The 25872-nt window shown below is 50.4% G+C and overlaps 8 protein-coding genes across 8 annotated transcripts; 3 read left to right on the top strand and 5 right to left on the bottom strand.

Annotated features, from left to right (window-relative positions):
- Positions 1–845: 845 nt before the first annotated feature.
- HO133_004423 (uncharacterized protein) lies at positions 846–3506 on the bottom strand (the record flags this gene model as incomplete). Its single annotated transcript, XM_037295340.1, has 2 exons — positions 846–2892; positions 2947–3506. The coding sequence occupies 2 exons, from the start codon at positions 3504–3506 to the stop codon at positions 846–848; spliced, it is 2607 nt and encodes an 868-aa protein (XP_037157341.1).
- A 261-nt stretch (positions 3507–3767) lies between these two features.
- Positions 3768–4407, top strand: HO133_004422 (uncharacterized protein; the record flags this gene model as incomplete). The annotated part of the gene is made up of 3 exons (XM_037295339.1): positions 3768–3938; positions 4010–4233; positions 4320–4407. 3 exons carry the CDS (start codon positions 3768–3770, stop codon positions 4405–4407), a joined length of 483 nt encoding a protein of 160 aa, XP_037157340.1.
- Positions 4408–4689: 282 nt separating this feature from the next.
- Positions 4690–5409, bottom strand: HO133_004421 (uncharacterized protein; the record flags this gene model as incomplete). Its single annotated transcript, XM_037295338.1, has 4 exons — positions 4690–4863; positions 4942–4988; positions 5096–5128; positions 5208–5409. The coding sequence occupies 4 exons, from the start codon at positions 5407–5409 to the stop codon at positions 4690–4692; spliced, it is 456 nt and encodes a 151-aa protein (XP_037157339.1).
- A 1121-nt stretch (positions 5410–6530) lies between these two features.
- On the bottom strand, positions 6531–8620 carry HO133_004420 (uncharacterized protein; the record flags this gene model as incomplete). Its single annotated transcript, XM_037295337.1, has 4 exons — positions 6531–7241; positions 7396–8198; positions 8252–8309; positions 8450–8620. 4 exons carry the CDS (start codon positions 8618–8620, stop codon positions 6531–6533), a joined length of 1743 nt encoding a protein of 580 aa, XP_037157338.1.
- Positions 8621–9502: 882 nt separating this feature from the next.
- Positions 9503–13711, bottom strand: HO133_004419 (uncharacterized protein; the record flags this gene model as incomplete). The annotated part of the gene is made up of 7 exons (XM_037295336.1): positions 9503–9570; positions 9663–9857; positions 9935–10001; positions 10076–10116; positions 10186–10233; positions 10288–10311; positions 10459–13711. 7 exons carry the CDS (start codon positions 13709–13711, stop codon positions 9503–9505), a joined length of 3696 nt encoding a protein of 1231 aa, XP_037157337.1.
- A 1154-nt stretch (positions 13712–14865) lies between these two features.
- On the top strand, positions 14866–16187 carry HO133_004418 (uncharacterized protein; the record flags this gene model as incomplete). The annotated part of the gene is made up of 3 exons (XM_037295335.1): positions 14866–15003; positions 15069–15403; positions 15464–16187. 3 exons carry the CDS (start codon positions 14866–14868, stop codon positions 16185–16187), a joined length of 1197 nt encoding a protein of 398 aa, XP_037157336.1.
- A 460-nt stretch (positions 16188–16647) lies between these two features.
- HO133_004417 (uncharacterized protein) lies at positions 16648–18736 on the bottom strand (the record flags this gene model as incomplete). Its single annotated transcript, XM_037295334.1, has 6 exons — positions 16648–16674; positions 16730–16941; positions 16993–17254; positions 17302–17921; positions 17979–18546; positions 18605–18736. 6 exons carry the CDS (start codon positions 18734–18736, stop codon positions 16648–16650), a joined length of 1821 nt encoding a protein of 606 aa, XP_037157335.1.
- A 315-nt stretch (positions 18737–19051) lies between these two features.
- HO133_004416 (uncharacterized protein) lies at positions 19052–25225 on the top strand (the record flags this gene model as incomplete). Its single annotated transcript, XM_037295333.1, has 9 exons — positions 19052–19090; positions 19263–19577; positions 19637–20033; positions 20099–20480; positions 20589–20599; positions 20670–20767; positions 21489–22596; positions 22645–24939; positions 24996–25225. The coding sequence occupies 9 exons, from the start codon at positions 19052–19054 to the stop codon at positions 25223–25225; spliced, it is 4875 nt and encodes a 1624-aa protein (XP_037157334.1).
- Positions 25226–25872: the final 647 nt, after the last annotated feature.

The raw sequence follows: 25872 nt of genomic DNA, 5'->3' as shown, positions 1-25872 counted from the left end.
TCCGCTCACTCAGCATCCAAACGCCCTCCCGCACTCCCGCACTCCCGCACTCCCGTCCTCCCACGCTTCTATCGCCCATTAGCGCCCCGCCATCCTCATCTCATAAGCGAGAACAGTCGACGATATCCAAACGAACCATCTTCTTGCCAAATTCTCGGACCAAGAGTCAAAGTCGCGGCATATGCTCACGAGTATTTGTAGGTTCATTGAGTGATGCATGGTGGTTTCGCTGGTTGGATAGCTATGGGTACGGTCTCGAGGCGAGGTGGGGTGGGGTGGGGTGAGGTGAGGTGAGGTGAGGTGAGGTGAGGTAAGGTGAGGTGAGGTGAAGTGAGGTGAGGTGGAAGGTGAAGCAAAGGAAGAATGCACAAGAAGCAGAAAAAGCTTGGACTGGAGGAAATTCTGTTGCCTGAAAGGATGGTCCAATCAAGGAGCAAGAGCTGACAAAGACAAAATGTGCAGTTGGTTAGATTGTCCATCGTAAGGATATAAGAAGGGATCAATCCGGCTGCAGTATCGAACTTGGAAGAAATAGCGGTCCGTAAAGTGCCACGGTCGGAGGTATCTAACGAGGAGGCCGTCAACGACTAGGCTTGGGTTCTGTACCATAGCGGCGGCATCGGCTACGCAGCTAAGTCTAGGCTTACGACTTGAGCATGATTGAAGCTGAAAAGGGCGCAGCTATTCGCTGATGCCCATTGCTCATGGTGGCAAACTCTCGAAATCTCTGGCTATGTAACCAACTGAGGGCAAGGTTAGTGGTGCCCCTAGGTCTGTGATACTAAATGCAATCGCCGTCGAAGGGTGGCGAAAGCGGTGTAAACAATTGATCTTGATTCCTAGCATCAACGTTGAGTCCTAACCTCCTTAGCAACAGCATTACAAAGCTCGACCTTGATACCCGCTCCTGTCAGCACATGGATCCACAATCTCTGTGTATCACTCAGGCGATCATTCTCACTTTTCACCTCCGAAAACATCACCTCGCCATTATCTGGATGCCAAAGGAACAAGTCCGGAATACCGCCTCCTCGTTGCTGATACTCCTGCGCCATGACTTTGCAGATAGTCGCCAAAGCCTCTCCTTGAAAGCATTTGACGATGTCTAGTAAGTCATCGAAGTCGTAGGACCAGTCGATACCGACAACGCAGGTCTGTTTCTCGTGTTCGCGGTCGTAGACTTCTTGAAGCAATCTTGAGGCGTCGCCGTTGCCGATTTCGACGAGGCGATGGTTGATCTCTGAAGCTCGAGAGGGATAGAAAGCGTCCGTGTGGAGATCGAGTGGGCAGGCTTGATAAGGCGTTTGGAAGACGTTGGGGATGTAGGTGAAGAGCACGTCGTAGAACAGGTAGCCGAAGAGCGTTCGAACAATGCCTCCTTCTGAGTGGTAGCCCTTCCAGCCTTGGTCTCGATACCAACTCAGGCACATTGCTTCCACGCTGCATTCGCCGCCACCCTCCCGTTCATCAACCCAGATGGTCTTGCCGCCTCTTCGGGGGCCTGCATCGCTGTCTCTTCGCGTGCCATTCCGACTCGGTGTACGTTCCTTCTCAATCCTGATTCCCTCGACGAATCTCTCCACTGGCTTTCCCAAACGAACGTGCCCAAAGTCATGCTGCTCTCGTTTCACCATTTTCAAGGCTTTTTCTAATTTCATGACCCGTTTCTGCAGGTCGTAGTGGTAGATTAGATGGCATTCTCTGTCTTGCAGACCATCCTCGCACGTCTGAAGAGCAATCTTCTTCCAATGCTTCTTTTGAGCATCTTCGGAACGCCCTTCATCAGGCTTGAGGGCCCACATGTAGTGCTCCTCCAACAAGGCTTTCCGCTGATACCAGGCTCCTCGTCGTGCCGCATGGAATAATCGCTGAATCAGCAGCTCGGTCAACATTTGGTGTTCTCGTTCGTGTTCCTTGAAACGTCCTAGTACATACGTTCCCTTGTGGACAATCCTGGTGTACACCCACGCGGGCGAAAAGCGGCGGAGGTATGCTCCTTCTCCGCTCTCATAAATGCGATCTTCCTTCCGCTGCTCTTCCTTGAGGATGACTTGCCAGCGCGGGTAAACCTCTTCGAAAACATTTTTGACCTTCTGCAGGCCGTCCTTCCTTACAGTACCGTTGAATTCAAGGATGAAGTCGATGTTGAACTGTGTACGGATGGAAGCTTCGAACTCCAGCAAGTCCGATCGAGAAGAGAAGATGTTCGTTGATCTTGAGACGATGTATTCCGGAAAATTGCGCCTTGCTATCCGAGCAAGTATGATCGTAGTGAGGGATTTCTCCGTCCACTCTGTCGAGCGATAGAATACGAGGTGGACCCGCTCAAATAGCTTCAGGGTTGGCGCTGAGAGACGTATACAAGGCCCGGTGCTTGCCAATATCTTCCGGACAAAATGAGTGTCCCGGTTGACGTTGGTACCATCGAGGTTTTCTTTCTCCTCGGAACTTTCTTCATCTGCTAGAGTCCCCTTTTCTGATTGCTCAGGCTCTTCTGTATCCGATCTCTTCAAAACGGCCCATCCGAGGCCACCTTGACCCTGACTCGTTTTCCGTAGTGCCTTCAACAGCTCGCCTTTATTTTTGCCTTGGACCTTCGCTTCCTTTGCAACAGCTTTGAGCTCATCTAGCTTTAAGAGAGATGATGCCTCTTCCAGTGTGTCAATGTGACGGCCAGATCCGTCTGCAAAAGTGAACGTGTCGTGCAATACGGTTTCTTTAGGAGGTTCAGCCTCGCCAGGATTGGTCTGGGTAGAGTGCTTCACTGCTGGAAGTGTCCGTGGCTCCAAAAGATCTTTGACAGCAGCTGGTAGATCTGCGATGTCTCCGTAGTACTTCAACCGATTGGTTCTATGCCATGCTGCAGTTTTACGGAGGAACAGTCTTACGTACCTGCCGAAAACATCAAATCTTGTCAAGAGTCTTTCAAGATGGAGTCTTACCTACAAATACTGCCCCTCGTAGCTCATGTCCCTCCACTGCTCAAAGACGGCCATCTCAGCTTCATCAAACAGATGTGACTCATCCTCCAGCACAGTTTCTAGAGCCAGGTTGAAAGCATCCACGTAGATGGAGCTCTTGCCCGGAAGCCATTTCCGTTGGCCCAGACGTCCATGCAGGTCGAGGCTTTCCGCTTCAGCAGCTCTCGTTGCTTCATATTCAGCAATTGCTTCCTTGTCGGTTTTGACTGGAGGTAGGGCACTTTCGAGCTCTGTTTTTCGGTCTCCGTCTTGGACAATATTGTCGTCGTCATCCGAGTCTGCTTCTGAGTCTGGGACCTCTCGAGATGGTCGAACAGGGGTCCTTTGAATCGGAGTTGTTCTGCCTTCATCCTCAAGGTCTGAATCTCCTCCGCGAGATAGAGAGCTATCTGTGCTATCGAGTCTCTTGAGCCGCTTTCCGGTCGGGGTTTCGAAGTCATCGTCATAATTGGTAGATGGGGGATGTCGGACTCGATGGCCAAGCATCTGGTTATGAGATGCATGACTTCGTGCCTGCAACGCCATGTTGGTCTAAAGCATTACGTGAATACGATCTTTCCAATGCTTGACAGCAGTATCTTGAACTCTCCGGGCGACAAATAAAGACCAACGAGGAGAATTAGAGTCAGAGCATCATGCATCTCGAGTGATCGACAGGCACGTCGCGTGAGGCAAGTCATCCCGGACGCGCTAGCAATTCTCCCAAATGAGTATCCTCAGCATTTTCAACGGAGCACAACTATCACCAGAGAGCACTCCAGAATTGTGCCAATTGCAACGAAAATAATGGCAGAAGAAACCCCCAAATCTCCGGCAGATGCCCCGGACGCATCCACCCCAATTCCCCCAATCGACAACATCCACTCAATCACCGACCTTCCACCCCCAGAACCAGTGCTCCCCCCCAACGCCGCCCTATCCGAACCCAACCTCGATACCGAAATGCCAGAAGCAGCCGTACGTTTTCGCATGCCCTCGCCCACCCCTTTTTCCCTTGATCCATTCATTAATCAACCCTCACTTTCAAGCCCCCACTCCCCCAAATGAACTACGCTCCCATACCACCCACCCCCATCCCAGCCACGCAACGCACCGCAACGCCCACTCGGCACGTCAACGGCACCGCTGCAGCAGAGGTGGCGCCGCCAATGCCTTCGAAAGCGGCAAGTCACGGGGCGCCGGCGAGGCGGTATTTGAACGAGAAGGTCACGGGGGTGCTGTTGGAGGGGATGAAGAGGTTGGCTGCTGATCAGTACGTACGATGATTTATCGGGACGTCGAAGACTGTGGATGTTTGTGGGAGAGGGAGAGGGGCTAATCAACGTGTTGGATCTACAGGCCAGAGAATCCGCTACAAGTTCTAGGCGAGTTTTTGCTGCAGAGGAGTAGGGATCTGGAAGGGGTCAAGCAGGAGAGCACCACTTGAAGACGAGAAGATAGTCCAAATGCATAGCGATGGAGTTGTTGGGTTTCTGGGCGGTTAGATACCCTCCCCTGTGTCTCCATACATGCGGCGAAGCATGTGAAACGGGTACCAAAAGTTTGATTAATGTAGGCTTGGGTTGCAAGATCTTGGATTTTGTTGTACCTAGTAGCACTAGACTTGAACTTCTGCAGGCAGTCCTTGCTCAACCTCTTCATGCCTCCCATCAACAGCACGTCTCCCTCTCAACGCTCCACCACGCTCCAGCATCACTTTTACCCCAACCTAAGCCACCATCGTGCTCGCAGTCGCGCTCTCGTATCTCCAGGTAGGCGGCAGAACACCTACAGATTTGTAGTATCTCGAAAGGCGGTGGATGCGGGATTCGATGAGGATGAGACGGAATTTAGAGTCCTTGTCCTTGCGGTTGCGCTCGAGATGCTTGCGGACGGCGACGGCCTAACATTCGTCAGCGCCAGGTCCCCTCTCTGAAACAGAGGAATTGAAAGAGAATGGGACAATGGAGGTCAACGCTACCTTCTTTATCAACATGTACAGGTCCTCTGGGATCTCTGGTGCAAGGCCTGTCATGAAGAAATCACTCCGTCAGTCATAGACCAAGCAGAGGCAATGTCGTGTAAAATCGCTACAGGAACGAGTCCTTAGCTGTTTTACAATGAGTCTGGCGTACCATTCGACTTTAAAATGCGCAGAATCTTATTCCCTATGTCGCCATGTTAGCAATCGCCCTACACCTTCAACACTATCGACTCCTGTTCTCCGTAAATATGTAGCCAACTCACCAGTAACGAATTTGGTCTGTGCCACCCCATGCGAATCCCTGAGAACAACACCAATCTGACTCGGCGTCGCTCCCTTCTTTGCGAGTTTGCAGATCTGATCCACCACCTGCTCAGGGGTCACTTTTAGCCATGCGGGCGGTGTGCGGGAGTAGGGGATCGCGCTGGCTGATATGCCTTTGCCGTTGCTGTGGAGGCGACCCATGATTGCGATTTGTCGTGTGTCGGTGACTGAGGTTTAGAGGTTTAGAGCGAGAAGTTGGTTTGAGGTCTGATAGTGGGTGCCAAGAGTTGCGCTAATTGGTTTTAGCGAGTGCGGGTTTTGGCCGAGGTTTATTGGAAATCTTTGCAACTCCCTGCTGCATTCGAGCTTCAAAGATCTGAGCATCCGGGTGTCTTCTGGTACACCATTCGCAATGTCGTCAGCGACTGGATACTTCTTCCTTGCTAGCTCATCTATCTGATGAAGAGCATCAGCTGCAGCGGAGTCCCTGTGATGCTCAAAAGTCCAGCTCAACGCCAAAGTTCTACCCCTGGATCTGGAAGTCAAAGAGCCGTACAGATTGCAACAATAATAAGTCGTCTTTTTCGAAACAACGCTGTAATTGCAATCCCTCAAGCCCAGGGGTCCCTAGACTTTCGTTGCGTAAAGCTGGCAACTCAACTTTCCGTCTTGGAGTTCGACTATGTTGGCAGTTCACTCACTACTTACTTACCACATCTGGTTGCGCTCTATGTCTGCTATCCAACAGTCTTCCGAGCTTCTAGAGTCACCGAAGCCGAGCGAATCTCCAACAGCAACGAGCTTTTCCCAAAATATAGGGCACAGGTACGTTGTGCCGTTCTTTCCAAGCACATAGCATACCTTCCTTCGAGCAATCACATGATGATAATTCCTATTACACAATATTTCTGGTACCTCTTATGTCAGAGCCTTTACCGGCTCGATGATCTAAACGGACTTCTGATATCCTGCTCTCGCTTCGAGCAATCTCGTCCCCGCATTTGCAGGAAGAATTGCGGAAATGCTGACGACGCTGTAGATAGGGACTACTGACTTCAGAACTGGAGCTGCATTAAGGGAATTTCCCCTCTAGTGTTAGTGGGATAGATTGCTGATGCTGAGGAGAGGCTGGGCAGACTTGTGGCATGATCGAGGTAGTTGCTCTTGAAGCTTTGACAGCGAACGCGGTTTTTGCACTTTCCGATTCATTGCTTTTGTGCTGTCTACGCTATGTACGGCTTTGGGCATTGCGGGCACCAGAGACTCAAGTCATTTTACAAGAGCAAGAGCAACGCCCATGATGATCACACATGCGGTACCTATCACGCTTGGCCCAAGTGCCCTAGGTTGTCCCTCCTCATAACCTGCCCCGATGCCCTTTTTGTCATCGTAGCATTTCCACTCTCCTCTCCAGCCCACGTACTCCGCAATCCATACAATTCCACACTAACCTGGACCCCAGGATTCAAATCATTAGTCCCCAAGATAACCGTATCCAGCACACCTTGTGGAAAGAATGTCATCGTCCCCGCCCTTTCCCCATTACTAACAAACACCTCCAGAATACTCCTATCCAAGACCCCTAGCAACCTAAAGTCCTGCGTATCAGGATCTCGCCACAGACTCGTGCTGAACTTATCGGTGAAAAAGGGATTCGAGAAGCCATAGGTATGGCTTCTGTCCAACCAAACCGGCGTGTCGCCTCCGTTACCACCGTTGAGAAACACCCCGCCGCGGACATACTCGCCTGTTATGGAGGACAGAAAGGTAAAATTCGCGGTACCGGTTGTGTTGGCGACGGGGATGGAGGTGATGTTCATGGAGAAGGAGAGGGCACCGCTAGGGATGGTAGTTGAGTAGTCATAAAGGATCGAGGTGTTGGCGAGGGTGGACGAGTTGGCTAGGGGAGTTGGTGTTGTGTAGAGAGAAGAGTAGGGATAAGGGTAGGAGAGGAGGGTGTATTCTGAACGTGTTGTGTTTGCGAGCACGTTGAGACGCGGGATTGTCATGAAAGAGCGGAAATCTTCGAGAGGCTGCGCAGATTTCGGCGTCAGCAATGCTTATACGAGGTAGGTGATGGAGTTGCGAGACTAGTCTCGGGACTAGAAAGGTCCTCTTGCTCCCAAAAATATCTTGCAACTCAATTTCAGAACCAAATGGGAAGGATCGGCTCCGAAATGTACGTACCCCAGTGGGGACCAGTTGGGCGTACTCCCAGTTGCTGGCCCAAGCGATGCTGATCTGGGGTGACGTTGCGGGGATGTTGTAGAAGAATTGGCCAGCGTAATTGTCTTTGCCAAAGTCTGTGAGCCGGGTGGCTGCGTCTGCAGTGGTGAAATGGGTGCCGTTGAACGTGCCGGGGAAGTACTGGGATATGGATCCACCCTGAGGAGCTCCCGGGTTGATGCTGATTTGCAAGATGTACATTTCATCTGTCGAAGCAAAGTTGGCAGGATCCAGTGGCTCAGCAAGAGAAGCATTTTTGAGCATTGGCAGGGAGACGAGGTTTGGGCACTCATACTGAAGTCCTAAGAGCCCGGCATGGCTGAAATTGGAGGCGTGGGTCCAGTTGGTGAGGTTGGGTGATGTAAAAATGCCGATGACAAAGTCTTGAGCGTACGAAATGACTGCAACCCATGACTTTGTGGGTGCATACCAAAGCACTTTTGGATCCCGGAACTGGGTGCTATTGATTGAGATGACGGGGTTGCTGGCGTATTTGGTGAAAGTATACCCGCCATCTGTGGAGTAGGCGATATCCTGCACCTCCTCCTGCGCGGTGTTCAAAGTGTACATAGCGACGACGCCATTGGTCTGATTTGGGAAGAAACCACTCGTATTATTCACGTCGATGACTGCAGAGCCGGAGAAGATGCCTTCGCCTTCGGCACCTGGGTATATCGCGATCTTCTGGTTCTCCCAGGTGTACAAATCTCGAGAAGTAGCATGGCCCCAGTGTTGGTTACCCGCCACAATGTCCGTTGGGTTATCTGAAGATCAATTCAACGCTGGCCTCATTCAGAGACGCGTGGACGACCCTTACATTGATAGTAAAGGTGATAGGTGCCATTGGCGTCGAGAAACATGCCATTGGGATCATTCTATCGTTCTGTCAGAGGACGTGCCATGTTGATTTTTTGCGCTCCTGTATTTCAATACTCTACTCCTCCTGCACGACCTATAAAAAGAAAGCCTTTGCGGAGTTTGAAATTGGACTTGGCTTAGGCCTGCATCGACTTACCATGAAATCAATTGGCGGACTGTAATGAATCTGTGGCCGCAACGCGCCATTGTAGTCTCCCGGTATGGGTGTACCTGTCGGCACGGTAGGCTCGACGTAAGAAGACGTTGAGCTCTGAGCTCGCACATAGTGCGCAAAGACAATGAGCGGTATGAGAGAAGAAAGATACATCTTGTGTAAGAGAGGGTGAAATTGTATTGCTTGACAAGGCTGTTAAGGACAGGCCAAGGTATTAGAGAAGGAGGACCAAGGCGGAACGTCATCACAGTGGTACCCTACTTATGATCTTGCATTACATTATTGCATTAGATCTTTTTTGCTTCCCCGCATCATCTCCACATGTCCGCATCTCTGCATCTCTGCATCTCTGCGTGTGCAGATGCCGTGTGTCGTACAAGGGGGGGCACCTTCGATTGCTGAGGAAGCTTGAAGGGCCGATTGAGCATGGTGATGGTCCGGAAGGAAGCGTTGTGACAATTCTTCGCCGTCCATCATCAGACGCTGCTTCTTTCAAACTTTCGGCCGGACAGATTCGCAGCGGTCCGATTGTACTGTACATACTTCAGCGTGATGCAAGACGGTAGGGTAGGTAGATGATGAAAAGGAAGATGAGCAGGGGCATTTCACCCATGTGGATGCGGGGCAGAAACATACCGTACTTTACCCGGGCCCGCAGTCAGAGACCCCACTTTCAAAAGTCTCGAACCCGCTCATCTACGAATCAAGCGACTTGCGGAAGCGAAGACATTACTAGTAAAGTCCTCAAAAAGTACGCTAAGGTAGTATACATGTATCTACAGCATAGCGTGAAAATAATTCAGAGAGTCTCGCGTAATTTTGAACATTCAGATTGGAATTCTGTATATTACTTTCAGGATCATCTCGAAGCACTATTATCCTGTCGTTACATACCCTCAAGACGAGTGAGAAGTAGGCCACTGCTTCCCAGCCGAGGAGTTTTTGGCTATCTCATCCTACCATTGCTTCTGGCCTTCACCCCCAAACTCCTATATCCTCCTTTGGCTTGCATTCAGTATCACCGTCCAAGCCTCTTCATAGCACGATTGCGAGCTCATGGCGGTTCATGTGATCCTCGTTCGGAAGGCTGGGGAAATATGGCACTACACCGTTTGGCACTAAGCATTTCTCTTTGAAGAGCGCTTCTTGCGAAAATGGGTGTGAAAGGGGGAAATAACTCAGGAGAAGTGCTTACCCATGGAATCAGCGCTCTGGACGTATGCGTCGTTGTACAACCTCCAGTATGGTTGACGAACGCGCCTCGCTGGATGGAACAACCCAGCCCAGACGTAGTTCAACAAGATCCCTGGACCGACAGCATTCCGTATGGCTTCCATGGCTTCCGTGATGCGGTCAATGACATGGGGAGAGGTCTCGAACAAATTGGGCACTGCAATTTCTCATTCAGTGATTTCCTTTTTAAGATGGGCACGGATGAGGAAGTAAAGGGCTAGGGAAATTGCTTACCAAGGAGGTTAAGTAGGTGGCAACAGGCGTCCTCAGCGCCCAGTCCGACTACACCCAGAGCAATGTGCTGCAATTGTCAGTATTGCCTGATCGAAGAGAGTTTGCGAAAGTGAAACATGTCCGGACTTCGAAAATACGTACCTTAATCACTGAAGCCGCAGTCTGGCGGTGGACTTGATCGCCTTCACGTTCTCATAGTCAGTATGTCTAAGTATGCAGTAGGAAGGAATCGCTCTGGAGTATACACGCACGATCGGTAAGTGCGTCCTCAAGTAAAGGAGTCACTGCATAGACATAATCTACGCACTAACAGTCAGCATTGCTTCTTTAAAACAAGAAATAGAAGTACTTGCCTTTACCCATTTCTCCAATGTATTCTGCAGAATATTCTTGAGTCAGCATAGCCTTTCCAAGAAACATTTTCGAACCTTAAGAGTTACTTGCAGGGTTGCTGTTCCCAAAACATGTTTCAAGATTCAGGATTTGGAGCAAAAGGAGGAATCATGGGCTCCGGAAATACGTACCGAAGAGGAATGAGAGCGATTTGAGCACACCATTCTGTACGTTTAGTTCAGGTACTCTGTACTCGTTCATAAGAGCTGGAAGAACAGTGAATGGCGCGCAGGTTTCAGCAACGATGCCAATGGCGACGGCGGTACAGACGCGCGACTGTCGTTCTTGAACTCGAAGGTTGTTGAGTAGCGTAGCCAACACATCTTGAGGACCAATGGCTTTTGCAATGAACCCGAAGGTGTTGTTTGCTGCACGTCGAATTCCCTTCTTATGTGCTTTGAGCATATCGAGTAGTTCGAAGCAGATTCGCATCCACTCTCTGGCGTTGACGCTCTCAGGACCTCGGTCAGCGATACGGCCTACCAAATCTATGGTGTTTTCTTGTACTTTCTCATGGCGATTCCGTAGGATGGGTGTAAGACGCGGAAGCAGGTCTTTGATGGGTGGCTGCATAGAATTGATCCCAACGACGGTGACAATCGAACGAAGCGCACCAAGTATAGAACCTAAAACTTCTGGATACTCCTCTCCAAGGTACTCGTAGAGAACAATTCCAAGCTTGCCCATCAGGGCATCTTCACCACATTGCTTCATGACCATGGCGATTCGAGAGATGAGATCCGCAGCCTGCTGGCGGACGGTGGCGGATTTGTTGTTAAGCCGCCATAGTATGGTGCTAACAATCTGGGGGAGATAAGGTTTACATCGAGTGCCAAGGGCGTTGACGACAGTACCAAAGCCATTGAGCATGACAATATCTTCAACGCTTTGTTCTTGGAATGAGTGGAGTACACCGTCGATCAAACGCTCTTCGAGCCTCTCGCCGATGTCTGCGGCACCCAGGCTCGCAATGACTTTCTCAATCGTCTCAAGTGTCATTTTTCGGTAAGCCTCGGACTCATCTTTTAGGTTATTGACCACCCTCTCGACAATTTCACTGACACCAACTTTTTGCCCGAGGTCCACAGTTGTCTCGACAACCTGTCGATAGTTTCGCTTGTCCAAGGCCATTCGGCGGACCCAAAAACTTTTGAAGAACTCGGTAAGAACGTGCTCCTTGAGATAGCCGGCAGTCACGCCATCTGTGCCTGCACACTGAGACACGACTTTCAGTACGACCTTCTTCATCTCCTCATCTGGCGACGAGAACTCTCGAAGCAGAATCTCCATAATCTGGCTTGTGTAGTAGTTGGCGTACTCCTCGTCCATCAAAGGGATAATGTAGCCAACGGCTTTGAGAAATCCAGCCAAGCCTTTGCCTCGTTGCTTTCTTGCGCCCGTCCAGAGGGGATTAAGAATGTCGTCAAAGCTTTCGATACCGTAAGGATTGGCAGCTTCGGCAAGTGCAGCGATTGCTAGACTTGTAACAGTTCTGACCTTGGCTTGCTCGTCGTTGAGGTTGTCGCCGATGCAGTCCACCAGACCTTTAAGGTGGGGGAGGATAGCGCATCCCATCAGGATAGGGATCTGCTGAACGATCTTGACTCCTGTGTGTCTGGCTTGCCATGACTTCTTGCTTCTACACACAGCTCGGAGGAAAGGAAGCAGAGCCGGTATGCCAAGAGCCGAAGCAACTACGGCGAAAGCTCTGGCCGTGGTATTTCTGACATATTCATCGACATGGTCGATGTCGGGCCTCATAGTGCTGATCATATGGGCCAAACCAGCTGCTTTGCTGAGATTGGAGATAATTTCGCGACCCTCGACACGAGCGTAATAGTCTTGATCGATGAGTAGCGGTTCGATGACGACGAGAATCTTGTGGACATAGGGACGGACGAGATCGTCGAGCTTGTACAGGACGCGGTCAATGACCTTGACAAGCAAATGGCGCTCCTGGTCTTCGAGCGTCTTTTCCATGAGTAGAGGAAGTATCTGGTTGAAAAGAGGGCCGGCACCGAATTGGCGTGCATTGTCTGTCAATTGCCGAAGCGCGGTCTTGCGCATGGGTGGTGTTCCATTCTTGACTTTAAGTAAAAGACGCATGATCTTCCGCTCCTTGAGCTCTTCGACGGACATGGCATTTTCATCCCCCCCATCAACAAGCTTCCCAAAGTAAGCCATATCCTCGGCCTTGAAGAACTGTAAATCGCCAACGCCAGGGATCTCGGTCGGTAGTTGCTTACCCATCGCTCGGGCATTCTCCGGTTCCTGCATCATAAAACCTCCTAATCCAGTCGAGCTTGCCACAGGTGCTGGTGTGCTTATGAGTTTTCGGGCGGGAGTCCTTATAGGTGCATACCCAGGTGGCGGATCCAGGACCTTGTAGCCTTCTCCGGGCAGCATCATATCAAGCTCTTCATCAGACAAAGGGGCATTTCGGGAGGATATGTCAGTCCCAAAAGTGGTGGGCATCATGACGGCGCCTGATTGAGATGGATGTATGGGAGTTGCTAGGCCTTGTTGGCCGACTGGCGTGGCATCACTAAGAGATGGCGCTTGATCCCACCGCGAGCGTCGAGGAGTAGCATCGATAGCCATCTCTCCAGGGGCTGGCGTTTGATCCCATCGAGATCGTTTGGTTATCGAGTCGGCCGTCTCCGGAGCAGGTGTGCCTTCTCCTGCTACATCCCAACGCTGTTTCCGCTTCCTCCCAGAGGCCACTGTGACTGTCGAACCTGCCTCTCTGTTTTCCTTGTCGCTGCTGTCCTCGTGTTTGAGAGTGGCCTGATGCTCAACGACGCCATCTTCTCCGGTCGCTTGCTTGTCTGTAATGAGCTTCTTGACTCGTTCTTCTTCCCTCTCCAGATCTCTTGCGGCCATAAGCTCACGATAGGTTTGGCCTTGGTCGTCGACTCCTGCTTGACGATTTGCCGCGAATGGATCGGCGCGAGTTGGGGTGAGTGGGCCCCTCGCCAGTCGACCTTTGCGCTCATAATCAGTCTGTCGGGAGGCGATCGTAGCTTGCCTTTCTCGGCCCTGCAATAAGTCCTCTTCTTCCACCCCTCCTCCATGCGCAAACTCGTTCATCTGCGCGTTCGTCGCTGTATACTGCCCCACCAACCTCCTACTGCCACCGTCCCCATTCGCGTCTCCCATCTCGTCATCGCCACCTACTGCAATCGAAGTATCATAACCTGCAAACTTGTCTCCTCCATTTCGATCGTAGAGCTCTGTATCGAAGCTCTCAGTTAGGGAAGCCTTGGTCGATGCGTCAGTTCGCTGGTTTGAAGGGTCGAAAGTCTTTGAACCTTTCTTTCCTGCTGCTGCAGCGTTGCGCTCTGCTTGCAGCTTCTTGACTGCTGCAAAGTCGGCGTCGGACATGTTGGCCAGTTGGTAAGATATTGCCCTGCCCTCTGAGAGAATTTGAACAGTGGTTGAGGAGAAAGCAAAAGCTGCAATTGTTGTGTGAGGAGGTTGACTCACCGTCGATTTTGAAAAAAAGGTACCAACGGCAATAGTTATCCGGCACTAATGAATGATGTGAGTTTTAACCGAAGTTTAACCCAAGCCTACCTTAGAGAACTATGAGGTGAGAATGCACATTCGCCGGAGCATTGGCAGAAATTAATTATTTCGAGGAACAATGTTGCCTCCATAGTCTAACTCCAAATCATAGACAATAAGACACCGGTACCGGTAGACACTATGAGAGCAGAGCTCATTTAGGGCAATAATGGGAGTAATAGAAGTATCAATAATAGCCAAAGCCTATACAGCAGTAGCAGCAGGTATCTCGGCCATGGTGATGTGAAATGGTACATTAAGAATTCAATGGTTTTTTACGGAGAACACAATCTTTGCGACGATGAAACAGGGTTACAGAACGGAACCGTACACATATTCTACTTGTTTTGGAAATATTCTAGCGTTATTTTTAAGCCTTGTTTTTATTAGCCAAGTGGTGGCGTTATTTAGTGGAAATATGTAGGGGTTATTTCCAAAATATGTGGTTGCAGAAGGGGCCCTTACCCTGCTGTCTTCGCTCGATAGGATCACAGTCATGCAGTGAGAGCCTCCAACACGAGGTTCGTATCCGAGCTTTTAGCCTGTTTTACTTCAACGACCAGACTTCCCCGCAAAAGCCAACTTAATAATTAGCATCTTATTGACAGCAACACGCATGGTGTCGAAGGCTTCTCCATCTACTCGTATAATCCAGAAGTGAGTTCTTTGATAGAGTAAGGACACCAATAGATTAACCGATATTCGGCTAAGTGGAAGGATTTATTGGTGTCCTCGCTCTATCAAAGAACTCACTTCTGGATTATACGAGTACATACGGTATACACAATGCTCAGCCTGCGAGGAAGCCTCATCTGCTATGTGGCGCCTCGTATTTGGAAGCATATGACGCGGTTCACTACTGATCACTTCGACATAAAGCTGCCTGGCATCGCCCTCACTTATGACTTAGTCGTTTTTACAGCGATCGCTCCACAGTCTCCAAAACAATAATCCGTCTCTACCAACAAGCTATGGCTCTACTTACCATGAATTACTTTACTATAGCTATAGCAACCGTCATTGCTCAACTCGGGCTTGTAGCAAGCACCCCGTGGGCTGGAAACACGGGGCAATGCGTTGTTGAGCCGCAACCCGGCTATCATTTCACCGTGAGTAACAATAACCGCATTTCTTCCAGTCCTGTCTCCGTGATCTGACAAATAAATCTGCCCAGGCCTTACAAATCTGCACCACTGGCATAACTAAATATACGACTGACGACAGTTACAATATCTGGACTGGTGGAGACCGCGGTAAGACTTATTCCATGAATGGCTCGCTATACTTGGCCTTCCTCACGGCAGGCAGCGATCCCACTTTCGCGGTTCCGCAGCCCTGGGATTCTGGCTTTTGGATCAATACAATGCAATACGGAGTACACCCCTTGTCGCCAGGAAATCGACCGGCCCAGTTTTATCCTCCTCTACCTGGTTCCGACACCAACACTCCCACACCTTTCGACATCAACACATGCACACAGTATGCATGTCAAGATGACCAGCCCTGCGCGTAGGTACTCGACTTGTTCCACTGTGCCAGGCCCTGTAGTTAGTTAACGTTCATCATTAGGTTCTGGGGTAATGCCGGTTCACCTTGGGTTCCGTTTGACGATGCAAACTCTGAGGGTGCTTTCACGTGGTGGAACGATACTTACCATAATAATTACGGGCCCGGCAGTGGCTACACCGTCCTCGACTACGTGAGCCAGGAGCAAACCTTAAACGAGCGTGGCACCGCCAACACACGGTTCGACTGCAAGCGAGCCACTCAACCTCCCTGTACTGATGTCGCCGGCATCGTCGTTAACTACCTCTACGACTGCGTGGCAACGTCCCCTACTACCCTACCCGCACCCGGAGGTAAACAATACAATTCCGGCCTCAACAATTATGGATGGGGCGACGATTGTGGACACAACAACAATGGCGCTATTGGGATACTCCTGGAAGCCGTCAAACTGTACTACAAGGAGTCTGACATCAGGGCCCTGACCACTCAACCTATATACTGCAATGATTATAATAACAGCCCCGATATCTGTGTCTTCTACCGAGGTGTCGCTACCGGCAACGGATCTACAACATATAATTTGCTGAACCAAATGCACAGTTTTCTGGTTGGCGACTCTTGTGGGAGCATAGGTGTCGAATATCCAGAGTATAATGTCGAAGCGTATGGCTTTCTGACCGTCGGCCAAATGGGCCAGGACTGTATCTCACCGACTAACATTACCGTTACCAAGGATGGAGTCACCGGGACCGCTTACGCTTGCAAGGGTTTTCCATATTCTTGAAAGCCTCGCCAGCACTCGTAAGTAGACTCGCACTCGCCTTGTCGCTTTGACGCCACCGACAGCATCATAGCCCTGTTCGCAGCCAGTCGTCAACCCATCTTGTTCAGCTCTTGTAACGGCCTTGTCTTTCTCCGTCAAATTTGTTTTTTTTGTGATAAGCAAGTAGCTACGGAAAATGAAGACACATTGATATGTTGGCTGATATTAGCTACCATCAGTCAGTAAGGTTGGAAAATGCCTCATTGCAATGCTTTTCCTCCTGATTTCGTTCTCAACTACTCGTAGATAGAGTACAATTACAATGAGCAGAGGCCTCAAGCACCTCAAACAAGTTTGAACTCAGAGGGCGACACACAAGCCTGGAAGACGCAACAGCATGCTGAGATTCCTGGCTACATAGCCTCCCTTCGCTCAAGGCTCCCTGTATGAAAGAAATTGCTCATCGCATTCTCCTCCAGTCTTACCAGGCGCCGACCTCGAAGTTCTCCTATAGATGGGTCAGCGTATCTTGTAAGGCCATAGAAGTCAGGCGCCAAACTTACTTCAGAAAAGTAGGTGGTGACCACAGTTCGGTCTGCAAACTTCCTACCAGCCAGTGCTTGCAGGGCCTTACGCGCAGCATCCGGAGTGTCATATTTGACGTAAATCTTGCCAACACCATTCGACTGCCTACTTCCACCACTAGGTCTTGGGACCTTCATCTCAAGCACTTCGCCGTACTTGTCACACTCTTCCTTGACGTCCTCGCAGATTTCTAAAATATGTTAGTCACTCGCCGCGAAGAAAAGCACGTGGTCCAACATGCCTTCGTAATCCTCATTGTCGATGAGCTCCTCTGGTGTGACCATATTGAGCAACTGTAGGACTCGGCCTTCATCAAGGTCGTTCGACGTCGTGCCCGCAAGCATAGACATTGCGTTGACACCCATCTCAAGTCCAGCAGCTTGAGTGACTCCGATACTAGCTCTCGTAACCTTGAGATGCGTGTCACCAAGCTCCATACCATTGAGGCCATCGACCGCATTGTCTGTGACAGCGGGATCGACGTACTCGCAGAAGGCGATACCCTGCGAAGACGTTAATAATGGATAACGGCAATGTACTTATCGCTTACCCTAGATTCCTCGGTACTACTATCTTTGACTAGGACAAAGGCTTTGAGCGGTCCAAAAGCTGTCAAAAGCTCCATTACTTGTTCGTCCGCCAGGCTTGGAAGAAGATTTGCCACGCTTATCTTGTTGGGCGTGTCAGGTACCACAGGCGACACCAATCCTTCTTGGTACTCCTCGTCTTCGACAACGGATGGTACAATATAGTCTTTAGGCCGTCGGACCGAGATGCCTTGAGAGCTGCCGTTAGCGGTGCCATTCGAGGTCTCCATGTTGTCATTATCTTCCATCTTGATGCCATCCAATGCTAAGGCAACGGTAGCCTCGGTGGGGTTCTTGAACTCCAACAGTGCGAACGTCCTATCCTTCGAGATTTGTGCTGATATGCAAGGATCTGGTGCGGATATGACATTGAGTCCATTAAGCTGTAGATTGAAGAAATTGATAATGCCTTCATCCGTAGCCGATGATGGAAGATTGTGAACGAACAGGCGCTTCGACTGGCGAGCATTTGATGGCTTCAGTGCCGCGTTGCCGGCGGAACCACTTGGCTGGTTCATGAAAGCTTGCAATCGGCTTGGGTCCATCGGCTGCTGGCGAGGTGCGCCCGGTAGTGGAAACATGCCTTCATATTGAATGTTAATGCTGACGTTCTTGATCGCTTGAGATTGAAATCACTCGCCTGAAAGTTTTGCCTGCTCTGCCGTGACATTCTCGTAGCCAGGTGGCTTGATGTCCCATTGTGTCAATCTCCGCTTTCTTTCAGTAATGGGTACAGTATCAGTCAGATCAGGTGTGGGCTCCTTCTTCTTTGGTGGAGGACTGGCGCTCTTCTTCCTATCTCTACCTCCCATTTGCATTGCGAATTCGTCACGATCGCTTCTCGGGGGACCTCCACGGCCGCCGGCACCTGGCCCTCGGTCCATGCGACCCTCAAATAGATCTCTGTCCCTCCGCGGTGGGCGATCATAGTCGTCACGCCTAGCATCACGCCGTGACATTCCTCGGTCTTCCCTGTCGCCTCTGCCACCTCTGTCTCCCCTATCCCGGTCCCATGCCCTATCATCTCGAGTGCCTTCTCGACCGTAGCGGTCTTCACGTTCGCGCGCTCTATAGTCACGGCTGGAGGAGTACGAGTCTACATCAGGCTCGCGGCGTCTTGAATCTCGATGTCTGGGAGACCTCGAACGTCTTCTGTCGCCCCCTCGTTGGTGATCCCTATCTCTGTCTCGGCGATCGTCTCTTGAGGACTAGGTACAGATTATCTTTCAGTGAATTGAGGACGATTCAAGGTTTCATGGAGCTTACATAGTGATCCCTAGATGAGCCATGTCTGCCCGAATCTGCGCTCATGGGATTGTTTGTATCAGTCTCATGTTTCCGAATCCTCGGTAGGGCGTTTGTTGCCATGCCTCTTGACGAGTAGCTGTCGCCGTTCATGTTGCGCAAGTGTTGTAACTGCTTGAGTACCAACTTTTCTAGCAGGTGCAGAGCCAAGAGCTCAGTAGTGGTGAATATTGGCCTGATACGAACAAGGCAAAGGCAGAGAATTGTATTGTGATCGGAATCCTTCTGAGGTGCAGCACCAAACGGGAGAGTGGCTCGAGTGGTTCGCAAATTTCTAAGCTAGAAATTCTTAGCAGCAGGACACTCGGTTCAATCACTAATGAATACGGACGCGCCAGGGGCAAGGCGTGTTTTCGCGATTTACTCCAGGGCCCTTCACTATGATTGCTGAAACATAAGTACTCCATCATGGCTACAACGTGTGCGCTGCAATGGCGAAAGATACCTGTGAGTCTGGCAGAGCTCTCACTGGATACGACACTGCGCTGTGGGCAATCCTTCAGGTATTCAGTCCACTTATCCTGTTCTTCTCCATATTTATAATGGATCTAGGTGGAGAAAGTCCGAGGACAATGTCTGGTCTTGTGCTCTTCATGGACGTATACTTTGTTTATGCCAGGACTCTACGCATCTGCACTACAAAGCTATCTTTCCTAGTAAAGCCCAGGCTCCATTGACACCTCCCTCCTCGGCGCCAAAATCGACGGCAGTATCCTCGCTCGAAGACGATGACACTGAAGCCTTGGTGCACCACTACCTCAATCTCGCTCCGAATCTGACGGAACTGTACGAGCAATGGTCGACCGCAGATGCGAATTTCAAAAAGAAAGCGCCAAAATTCACAGGCGTGCGAATACTGAAGCAGGATGCTTGGGAGGCATTGATTGGCTTCATCTGTAGCAGTAACAACAACATAATAAGGATATCCCAGATGGTACGTCGAGCTGCTTAGATACAGTTCTCCATGCTTCTGACACAAGTGATTATCTGCAGATGGAGAACCTGTGCCTTCACTATGGACCTGAAGTCGGCCATATCCGCGCAAAAACATTCCATGACATGCCTGCGCCTTCTGCACTTACGGCTCCTGGGGTTGAAGCTCATCTCCGGCAGCTAGGCTTCGGGTACAGAGCCAAGTACTTACATCGGACAGCAGTCATGGTGGCAGAAGAGCATGGGGCCGGTTGGCTGGACAGTCTGAGGAATCCTGAAAGCCCTATTATGGGTGCCCAGCCTTCCGATGCTGGTGAGATGCTGCCAGGTGGAAGGGAGGGATATCGCAGGGCTCACGAAGAGCTCTTAACCTTACAAGGAGTAGGGCCTAAAGTCGCCGACTGCGTTTGCCTTATGGGTCTTGGATGGGGAGAAGCCGTCCCCGTTGATACACATGGTATGACCTCTCATTCAGCTTCTGGTATTGACTTGTTACCATTTTTGCTGATGACGCCAATCAAGTTTGGCAAATCGCTCAGCGCGACTACAAATTCGGCAAAGGGAAGCACAGCAGTCTGACCAAAGCTACCTATGATGCTGTTGGTGACAAATTCCGGGGCCTCTGGGGGAAAGAGGCTGGCTGGGCTCACAGCGTCTTGTTCACCGCGGATCTAAGAGCGTTCTCAGAAAGACTTACCGCCAAAATTGAAGTGAAACAGATCAAGGAAGACGAAGATGCACAGGTCCTCACAGAGATTCAAGTTAAAGCTGAGATTTTGACCCCGATCAACGTGAAGCGAGAGTTTAAGGATGAAGAGAAACCACTGATTGCTGTCGAGGCAGTCACAGCAAAGAGACCAGTGAAGCGACAACGAACAACGTGCGCGCATACAGAAATAACTCGGTGACCGATAGAGTAATGATTGTTATTTGCGCGATTTGCTCACTGCGTCTTCTGATAATCGGTGATGATGATGATGGTGGGTTTATGCTCATGCCTGACTATTATGAGTCTGACTTCTTGTACGTCGATTAATCAACAGCGCATGCCTGCGTGGTAGCTCAAGACCCAATCGATCATCTGAGATTCCAGGTGCCGTTGCGTCTTCCTCGCCAATAGGCGACCGGGACCTTGCAGCCTTGGGACCAACGCGTGCGTCCGTACCACCTGAAGAGGAAGGAGAATTGAAGGTTCGACGGAAAGTGGGCAGGCCAAGCCAGCCCACGTTAATGTAGCGTTCAGTAGTGGGATAAGGTATTCTGGATTCTCCCCACTATATCAAGAATGTGTCCTCGAGTCTGACCATAACAAAAGCCTGTAAAGGCCTATCTGGTTTACGAGCCTGCGTAAAGAGAATCGTTCCGTGATTGAATACCTAGCAAAATATGATATAAGGCACATAGGGAGCGCAATTTCATGTTAAAATTCAAGGGATGGGTAGGGACTATCCTGTCGTGCTTGCATTGCGATTGGTGTTGGCCTAATCTAACTAGTGCATTTAGCCGCAGATCTAAGGAAAAGGTCGGCCGGGAGGTAGGAGTAGACTTGTAGAGGTAGGTACCTCATAGCAAAATAGTCAACGGGGCAAAACACTCCTCCTCCTCCTCCTCCTCCTCCTCCTCCTCACTTCACTGACTTCCTCCATAACTTCCACGACATCGACATCATTAATTTCTCCTTACTCGACAGCGACAGGTTTGAAAGTGAGACACAGTGCATTGATTCACTGTCGCTCGCTTTAATTAATGCCTAACTTGAGGTACCTGTAACACCCTAGAACCCCTAAACATCGCTCGAAGATCCGCCAACCTGGCTTCATAACCACTACTCCTCCATTGACCGTCGTCCTGACCGATGAGGCTCTCCTCGTTGTTTGGCCCGACGGCGGCTGAATTCGCGTGTATCATACAGCTATGGCCGATTATAACTCTTATTCGACCGACGCAAGGAGTCAACTACACGCCTGTTCCATCTCCAGACCTCGACCTCTCGAAATTAGGTCACGTCGCTCTCACAGGTGACTTTGACTCAATCTCGTTATATACCTACCAGCAGCAATCGGAGAATGCATTCACGACCAACGGCACGCAAGCGCTCATCACACAACTACCTAATGGAGACTTTGCGACTACGGCCGCGGCCGACGGGTATATCAAGGCCTTGTGTCCTTTCGTTATGTCAAGTGGAAAGTTGGCAGGAGTAGTAGTCGGAGGAAATTTCACCGAGTTGGGTGGCATACCGGCGCAGGGTGTTGCAATGTACGACACAACGACTGGGGACATCACCCCCCTGCCTGGCCTTGATGGCACGGTCAACGCAATTCTCTGCGATCAAGACACAAACACAGTCTACGTTGGCGGCCAGTTCACAGGCGCAAATTCAACGAACGCGGTCGCTTGGGTTGGGATGTCTGGATGGGCGAATCTGCCTTTTGAAGGCTTCAATGGACCAGTGAATTCGATCATCAAGGAATCCAATGGGAATGTTATTTTTGGCGGATCGTTTACTGGACTTGGGAACTCGACGACAGTTATGCCTGAACAGCTCGACCAGCAAGTAATCAACATCGCCTCTGCTAACATTTCCTCATCATCGAACACGAGCGCACCCGGCTTCAACAACCCATCAAACATCATTTGCAAGACGAATGGGGATGATGGACCTGGTAATACGTGGCTCCTCGAAGACAACTCGCCTGGGTGGTGGAGAGCGGACATGAACTTTGGGTACGAGCCGAGCTTGCTAAGGATATGGAATACGCACCAGGATGGCCGAGGGACGCAGACATTCCGGTTCACAGCCATACCAATCAACGGCATCATGAATTTTACCTATACAGACCCGGACACGGGCGTAGAAGGGCACTGTGATGCTCTATGTCCTTTGTCATCACGGACATCAGTGCCATACCAGGACTTCAGATTCATCAATACCGTCGGTATGAGCGCATTTCGAATTGATGTATCCGCCTGGTACGGCCAAGGAGGTGGGCTTGATGGAATTGAGCTGTTCCAGAATGGTGAGTTCGATTTCCATGTGCACTTTAACAGCTCGCTAATCCTTCCAGATATCTTTGCCTATGCCGTAGACACGTCCAACGAACCGAGCTGCGCGAACATCCAATATGGCTCCAATGCCACTTCCACTGGTCCATGGACAGTAACGCCATCTTTGCAAAGCAACTCGGAATACCTCACTGCGAATCTTGTTGGGCCAGGCGTCAGCACAAATGGTGTCTCGGTAACCTTTGAGCCAGACATTAGACAGAAAGGCAACTATTCTGTTACCTTATTCACTCCAGGCTGTATGCAAGACAACACTTGCGGTACTCGCGGTATCGTCAACGTCACTGGAATTTATAGTATATCGGGCGTATCGACGTCGACAAACATCTATCAAACCAACAACTACGACAAATATGACATAATATATCAAGGTCCGGTTGATGCGAACAGCGATAGTTTCCGACCTACAGTCACACTTGCAGCTCTATCTGGCCAAAAGGACGGCGTCACACTTGTGGCTCAACGAGTCCAGTTCAATCTCACAGACTCGGCTGGTGGGTTGAATGGTCTATACGAATTCAATCCCAATGCCAACACTACTGAAAGTGATTTTTCGAATTCTGCCATTGACAGTGCAGGCATGGGGTTGAGTGCAGGAGCCATCATTACAACCATCCAAGTGCAGGACAACGTTACGTACGTTGGTGGTAACTTTTCAAACCAGGACGTTGGCTTCGAAAATATCTTTTCGATCGGGAATGGCAACTCTACAGCTTTGCCAAATGGCGGCCTCAACGCCGAGGTTTCCAGTATGATACCATACGCCGACCTGCTATTCATCGGAGGCAATTTCACAAATACCATGAACGGAAGTGTGCCTGGTTTGAACAATATCGCCATATTCAATACCACAAGCCAAACTTGGGAAGCCCTTGGTGCCGGAGTCAGCGGAGCTGTTTACAGTGTAGTCACCCTACAAGTCAACGTTACGACCGATCAGCCAGAAGTTTGCGTATCCGTCAACGGATTCTTCGATCAGATACTGCCTACAGGATCGAGCAAAGCGGTTTCGGTGGCGGGGTTCGCCATCTGGGTACCTACCCAACAGAACTGGCTGCAGAATCTGAATCTCCAGTCTCCTGCGATTTCTGGTCAGCTAAGTGCGATGACCAATGTGACTGGAAGCGCAACTCTTCTCGCAGGGACACTGTCTTCACAAGACATGTCTGCTGAGGACGCGGTCTCTCTCACATCAGATCCTGTCGCCATCAATGCTCTCAAAGTGGGCATTCAGCCTCAACAGATTGGGCCAGTGACCCGCAAAAGAGCTATCAGCGGACAAAATACTACCGGTGTGTTGACAGGGCTCTTCTATAACAATGGCGGCTTGAACGTGACTGTTCTTGGAGGCGCCTTCACAGCCATCGCGACCAATGGTACTACGATCGACAACCTCGCTCTCCTGAATAATACTGGCAGCAACCCTGGCATTGTCTCCGGTTTACCCATAGGCTTGGATTCAGACTCAACCTTTCTCGCTCTCGCTACGACGGGCACTGTCCTCTATGCTGGCGGAACAGTCTCAGGAACTGTCAATGATGCTCCTGTCAACGGACTCATTGTCTATGATATGGGACTAGCGAGCTATCAAAACCCTCAGCCGCCAGCCTTTGGGGGCATCGACGTTGCTGTAAATGCGATTACTGTAAGACCAAATAAACCCGAGATTTACGTTGGTGGCAACTTTGCCACGGCAGGGTCATTAGGCTGTCCCGCTGTCTGCGTTTTCCGGAACGGGGCTTGGAATCAGCCAGGCAATGAGCTTGGTGGGAGTGTCTCCGCATTTGCTTGGCAAGGAAACAACCAGTTACTTGCTGGTGGAAACCTGACAATCAACAACAATGCCACAACTCTAGCTACCTACGACGCTTCCAAGACTGCATGGACAGCTCTTGGTGCCGCCAGCGACGTTCCAGGACCAGTGACAGCACTTGGACCGGCAAACAATGATGCTTCTGAGTTCTGGGTTGCCGGTAAAAGCACTAATGGATCTGCCTTTCTTATGAAGTACGACGGCAGCCAATTCAGGTCGATTGGGGACTCTTTAGGAAAGGAAACCACGATCTTGGGCCTGTCGGTGCTTCAGTTGGGCAAGAACCACGAGAACAGTGACCTCGTCCAAAGTAACCTGGTCCTCCTGGTGACCGGTCAATTGAATCTTCCTACCTTTGGCAATGTTTCTGCCGCACTCTTCAACGGCACCACGTTCTCTCCGTTTATACTGTCCACTTCTGGCAATGGTCCAGGAAGTCTGTCTAGTTTGTTTTCCGAGAAAGCAATCAGCTTCAAGAACCCAGGTGAGATTCACGCCTTTCCACATATACACCCAACCCCTATGCTAATGTTAATCTAGGTGGCCACATGGCTGTTGGCTTCGTTGTACTCATTGCCCTCGCTTGCGCTCTAGGCGCCATCTTCCTGCTTGTCGTCGCTGGCATTCTCATCGAGCGTTACAGACGCAAGCATGAGGGCTACACCCCAGCTCCAACCAACTACTTCGACAAGACCAGCAACATGGGTCGAATACCGCCGGAACATCTTTTCGGCCGCTTGGGCGCGAGTAGAGAACCTCCATTGCTCTAACAGCTTTCAGCGATCTGACGACATGATACCCACTCATTTAATATATCGGCGTTTCTCTTCGGGGCGTTCAGACCTCTAGCGACGGCGTAACGATTCATTTTCATCATCGTGATTGTATAGGAAAAATTCTACTTAATGCTGGTTAGCCACTCCCAGAAAGCGAGTCGGCACAGGCGGTAAAATTTAATCCGGAGGGTTACGGGGCGAAATACTACTGTTTACTCATAATGTCTCTTATGTCGCAGGATCTTGTCTCCGCAGAGCGATGCATCGCCACGGAGTGTCCATCGTTTCTCTACCATCACCTTCAACGAACCACGTCGAGACACGGGTTGATTATAACCTTCATGTACTTCTTTGAGAGAGAGAGAGAGAGAGAGAGAGAGAGAGAGAGAGAGAGAGAGGGAGAGGGGGGGAGAAAGAGAGAGAGGGAGAGAGAGAGAGAGAGTCAGGAGGGGTGTCCATCATGTTATTGTCCTAGACGACAGTATTGTTCGTTACTCTGCGGCGCAAGAGCGTTGGCTTGGGGGATGGAATTGTGAAAATGTGTATCTAGATAATACCACGCAAAAGAACTATCCAGACAACTGCACTATTCGCATATGGCGTCATGCTCACTTCGATTTGATTATTCTGCCTTTCAAATA

This window comes from Letharia lupina, assembly GCF_014066315.1.
Source record: "Letharia lupina isolate WasteWater1 chromosome Unknown contig_2, whole genome shotgun sequence".
In the NCBI taxonomy this organism is placed as follows: Eukaryota; Fungi; Ascomycota; class Lecanoromycetes; order Lecanorales; family Parmeliaceae; genus Letharia; species Letharia lupina.
Note: the sequence above shows the minus strand (reverse complement) of the source record. Positions and strands in the feature narration are given on the sequence as shown.